At 41.6% G+C, this 5,506-nt stretch overlaps 1 gene segment (V, D, J or C); it reads left to right on the forward strand.

Moving 5' to 3' along the window:
- The first annotated feature begins 4,256 nt into the window (after positions 1 to 4,256).
- LOC132228319 (T cell receptor alpha variable 8-2-like) lies at positions 4,257 to 4,999 on the forward strand. The segment is given in 2 exon segments: positions 4,257 to 4,431; positions 4,557 to 4,999. Coding segments are annotated over 2 exon segments (489 nt in total).
- Positions 5,000 to 5,506: the final 507 nt, after the last annotated feature.

A 5,506-nucleotide genomic window follows, 5' to 3' on the forward strand; every position in this document is an offset into this window, starting at 1 on the left:
TAGAATAAAATAACAACCCCAGGCTCTGATGTACAAGGTTCTCCATTATTTGAATCTTGCCTGACTCTTCAATCTCAGCTCTTAACTATCTTTCCCTGGCTCTCTGTACAGCAACATCTCTGATCTCCTTTCTGTTTTCTGAACTTGCCATGTCCTTTCCCACATTTGGTCTTATCCTTTCACACATCTGAAATTTTCTTCCTCCAGCTTTTGGTGAGCCTGGCTCATTTTCATCCTTTGGTTCTCAGCTCAAATATCATTACTGTAGAAAAGCCTTTTGACTTCTGTCCATCTTCTTGATGAATGTAGTTATCCATACAGCACCTAACTCCCTATCACAACAACCTGGTTACTTTCCTGGTGGTGGTAATTATAACATGCAGTTATATTGTAAACGTATATGCCAGTGTGTCCATTGCTTATAGTTTCAGTAGAATATAAGCTCTATGAGGTCAGAGTTATTGTTTTTGTTCATGGCTTTATCCTTAGTGCATAGAATAGTGACTGGCTTATAGTAGTCAACCGAGAAATATCTACTGAATGAAGTTTCTTGGCCCTGCTTTCTCTCTCCCTTTTCCCTTCTCCTCATTCCCACCTTAGTAACTCAACTTTGTGTATGTTCTCCTTGGTTGGGTATGTGGTATAATTCAGTTCTCTCTGGCCCTTACCTTCAGACTCAGACCTTAGCCTTCCCTTGCTCTGTCAAATAATTATACCCACTCAGGGTCTCAGCCTGTCCTCACTCAACTGACATCACTTTATCAGGTGTAAGCTGAATGAACTCAACTTGAAGGCTAGTAACCTCACAGTGAATTACATAAAAGGAAAAAAAGACATACCCAAAAGACTTTGAAAAGTATGAAAGTAACTTCAAGTAAAATAATTATGAGCACATGTCAGTGTTTTATTTCAAACTAGAGGTCCGGTGCACAAAATTAGTGCACAGGTAGGGTCCCTAGGTCTGGCCTGCAATCAGGGCCAATCAGGTTCCCTGCCTCCCAGCCTCCCTTTTCCTCACTGGCCACGCACCGCCATCGTGCAGGTCCCCATCTCCAGCCTCCCTGCCTCCTCCTTCCCTTGCTCCCTCAGTGCCCCTCTGCTGTTGGTCGCTTGCCATGTTCCGTGCTGCCGCCTGGTGGTCAGCGTACATCATAGTGAGTGATCGAACTCCTGGTCTGCCAGTTGAACTCCTGAGAGGACAATTTGCATATTAGCCTTTTATTATAAAGGATTACTGCAAAAGAAAATCCCCTCAGTAAACATATTTAAATAATTAGCCTTTGTAGAGACAGTTTATAGGAAATTCGATTTTTTTAAGTTGGATTAAAGATCATTATTATGGTCTGAGAACTAGTTCATAATTATTCTACTTTTGATTGTCTATCTACTGGTTATCAGTTTCCTTACACAATTAATAGTAATTTAAGTATGTAACACTAATTTTCCAGTAGTGTTTATTTAATTAATGTATATCAGAATATTGCTCAAGCATTTAATTTAGAAATGATAGATAAATCTCATATGGGTCTAGTTACATCCTTCAAAAAAGGCTCATTCTGGACCAGTTTTGGAAAACTTACATTTCTCAAGAGTAAAGTCTTTATTGTAGTATCTATAAAAGTATCAGACTTATCAGGTCTCTGATCTTGCCCTTCTTACAAGATAATAAATTGTTGTTTCTTTGATGCTGTCAGTAAAGATACAAGACTCCTGGGACAGAGACAAAGACTTTTATTATTTAATAGAGGCCCGGTGCACAAATTCTTGCACGGATGGGGTCCCTCAGCCTGGCCAGTGATCAAGGCCGATGGGGGCAGGCCAGCCAGCTGAATTGGGACTTCAGGACTGCTCCAGGGCATGTCCGGCCCTCTTGCCCAGTCCCCAAGGGCCAGACCCCAGCATCAAGCTAACCTACCAGTTGGAGCATCTGCTCTCTGGTGGTCAGTGCACATCATAGTGACTGGTCGAATGGTCGACTGACAGTTGACTGATTGTTCAGACACTTAGCATATTATGCTTTTATTATATAGGATGGCATAGCAGGGAGCATGACTATCAGCATGTATCACTTGCCCTTAAGTCTCATGGGGTGATATAATGGGTACAGATGGCTAATATTAGTGCAGCAGGATTGTGTCATAGCTGAGAAACACTGAGCTTGGGGAATTCACTGCATTTTCTTTAGCAAGTAGTAAGCTTGCTCTTTGTCTCAGAGAAGACATTACCTCATTTCACAGTGTTGCTTGTTGCAAGCACAACCCTGAGAAATGGTTACAGGTTGAGAGGCGATGGCCTTAAATATTGCCATACCCAGTGACACATAGAAGCACGAGAGACGCACAATCTACTCCAGGGTCCTACATTTTGTTAGTTTCTAGAAAGTTTTGAGAGTATGAAACTTCGTCAGTTATTCTCATTAATCTGACTGACAGAGACTGAGAGTAGATCCATTCTATTAGTCTCAAACCACATTTAATTAAAGCTACTATTCGGAGACTCTAAGCAGCAAGATGAGATCAATCTGTAGCATTAATTCAATCATGCCTCCTAGTATCTCAGAATTCTTCAACTGTGAATGAGTCCCAGGATGTAAATAGTTAGGATCTAGCATAATAATCATTATGGTCCTTGCAAAGTAATTTGGCGCAACAATCTTTGGTTTAATTGCCAAAAATGACCAAAAAGCAACCACCTTTTCAAATATTCTGTCTCCCCAGACGTAAACATATAATCTGAAAAGGCATAGGTAAATCCAGTTTGGGATTTATTGTTGAAGTTGATTAGAATAAGCATTACATCAATTTGGTTATGCTATAGGAGCAGCATACTGAGTATTTGCAACCTTTACAGTCATTCATGGTACATAACTCGGGACTGCTTAGACACCAGCAGCGTATATACTAGTATTTGTACCAGTTCAACTGAAACAAGGTTGTGGTGATTTATGTGTTTGTATACAAATAGGGATGGGAATCTCTATTAAGAAGCTTCCATTGATGGTGTCAGGCACAGCAGAATAGTTCAGGACAGGCCACATTAATAGGAGATTTTCTGTTTTCATAGAATGTAGAAGAGGATAACAAACCAGAGCAAGTCAGATCGCCAACTGCAGCTGTTGCTTGGCTCCAGCAGACCATACACAGAGCATTTATGCCCTCGCCCTGCTGGGTCCAAGGTTTTCCCACCCCTGGTGCCAGGGTTCTTGCTCTTTCTCCAGCACCACAAAATTGGTGTGACCATTCTAGTAACTATAACTCTGCTTTTTACGAGTAATTTCTAATCACATTAAATATTTGTGTGTAGACGGATAAAGAGCCAAAGAGACAAAGACATTTTCATGCCATTTTATTTAATGTGTTTATTTTGTTAATCCTCAATTGAGGATATTTTTCCATTGATTTTTAGGGAGAGTGGAAGCAAGAGGAAAAGACAGAGAGAGACATCGATGTGAAACACATTCATTGGTTGCCTCCTGCTTGTGCCCTGCCCAGGGCCTGGGCCAGGGAGGAGCCTTCAACCAAGTTACCCGCTCTTTACTGGAATGGAGCCCGGGTCTCTTTGTCTGCAGGCTGACCCTCTATCCACTGAGCCAAACCGAATAGGGCTGAAAATTATGGCCTTTATTCATTTGCATTGATTAAATAATTAATGAGATATGTTCCAGGCTGATTTTAAGTATGAGCCTCTGGTCGGATGTCATTTTTCTTCTTCTTTTTAACACCAAATTAAGGAGTAATCTCTTTCCCACACTTTGATGCTTGCATCCAGCAGCATAAGACCATATGAAGCTCAGCTCAATTGAGGCAATAGTTAGTTGATCTTGGTCTTTCTACCTGATGAATGGCTTTAAAATATAATATAGTTTCTCAACAGTATTCTAAAGTCCAGAGTATTGTCTTCTGTGACTAATTTATCAATGAGGTAAGTTACTCTTCGATTTTTACTTAACTCCCATTTCTCATTTATTTTGAGGACTAACATCACTTACGACAGAAGGTGACATCATCACAGATTCAGGAAGGAAGAAACACACATGCTGCAGTTTGGGCATCTCCTCTCTGAAATGAGAAGGAAACAGCTCTCTGGAATCTTTGGTCTTGCCTCTGGCCTCCAGAGGGCGACGTTACACAGGTAAGACATTTATTTTTGTTGGAAATCATCACCATGCACTTAGCCCCTCCTCCCTGCAGCTGGCTGCTGTGTCCTCACTGATGTCTGAGTAGATAGGAACCTGTAATGAGAATAAGAGGCCAGAAGAGATCCAAATTCAGTAAAAGAAAGCCTTGTCAAGGCAAGGGGCTTAGCCAACTCAGCCTCCGAAGGCTCAGTGACCTCAGCTCTTGTCTCACCTGCTCCGGAGCCCGCAGCCCTCCCACTGCTTAGCCATGCTCCTGCTACTCATCCCTGTGCTGGAGGTGATTTTTGCCCTGAGTAAGTACCATTCCATTCCCGTTCCTATTTGCACAATAGTGAGCATGTGCTAATTGGGAACTGAAGAGAGACCCCTTTTCTTAGGGGCCAAGTCCGCTTTTTCTTATGCAGCATTGATGTTTCAGGAGGAACCGGAGCGCAGTCAGCGACCCAGCCTGATGGCCAGGTCACTGTCGCTGAAGGAGCCCCACTAGAGCTGAGATGCAAATATTCATCTTCTGGTTCGCCGTACCTCTACTGGTACCTGCAGGACCCCAACCAAGGACTCCATCTTGTCCTCAAGTACTTTTCAGGGAACACCCTGGTTAAAGGCATAAACGATTTTGAAGCTGAATTTAGGAAGGATGAAACCTCTTTCAACCTGAAGAAACACTCAGCCCACTGGAGCGACTCTGCTGTGTACTTCTGTGCTGTGAGTGACACAGTGCCTGAGGCTGCAGGGGGAGCTGAGCACAAACCTGCTGAGACACTGGGGCTTTCTGTGACTCAAGAACTCAGCCTGGGGAGTTCTCAAGAAGCTCTTTTTTTTTTTTTTTTTCCTTTCTTTGAAGGCAAAAGGCAAGGGTAGGCGGAGTCTGGGGAGTGCTTCAACATCAATGCTGTGCTACACTGAGATAACATTTGAACTAGATGGAGGTCTTCTAATGAATTTCTCCAGGAGGGACATACCCTCCCCCAACTTCCCACCGCACTCCCACACAGACAGAAGTACATCATAAGGTGTCAGAGTTTGGAAGTGTAAAACGCAAGAGCATTTTTATAAAAAACAACAACACATTTCTAGCATTTATTATTCGTAATTATCACTGACTCAGGTGTTAATCAATATGTAGGAATTGGAAGTACTTGATTATAGTGTTAGCTGACAAGATGTTCTCAATTAGGGCAACCTATACAGCATAAATTCTTAATTAGTGCAGTATAGATTCTCAACCTAGATTTGAGGCTTAACTTCTAGCACATACATAATACCTCACTGTGCAAAGTTTATATGTTTTATGTTTTGTTTTTTTATTTTATTTATTTATTTTTTATTTATTTATTTATTTTTTATTTATTTATTTTTTTAATTAAA

The sequence above is a fragment of the Myotis daubentonii genome, chromosome 1 (assembly GCF_963259705.1).
Source record: "Myotis daubentonii chromosome 1, mMyoDau2.1, whole genome shotgun sequence".
Lineage (NCBI taxonomy): Eukaryota > Metazoa > Chordata > Mammalia > Chiroptera > Vespertilionidae > Myotis > Myotis daubentonii.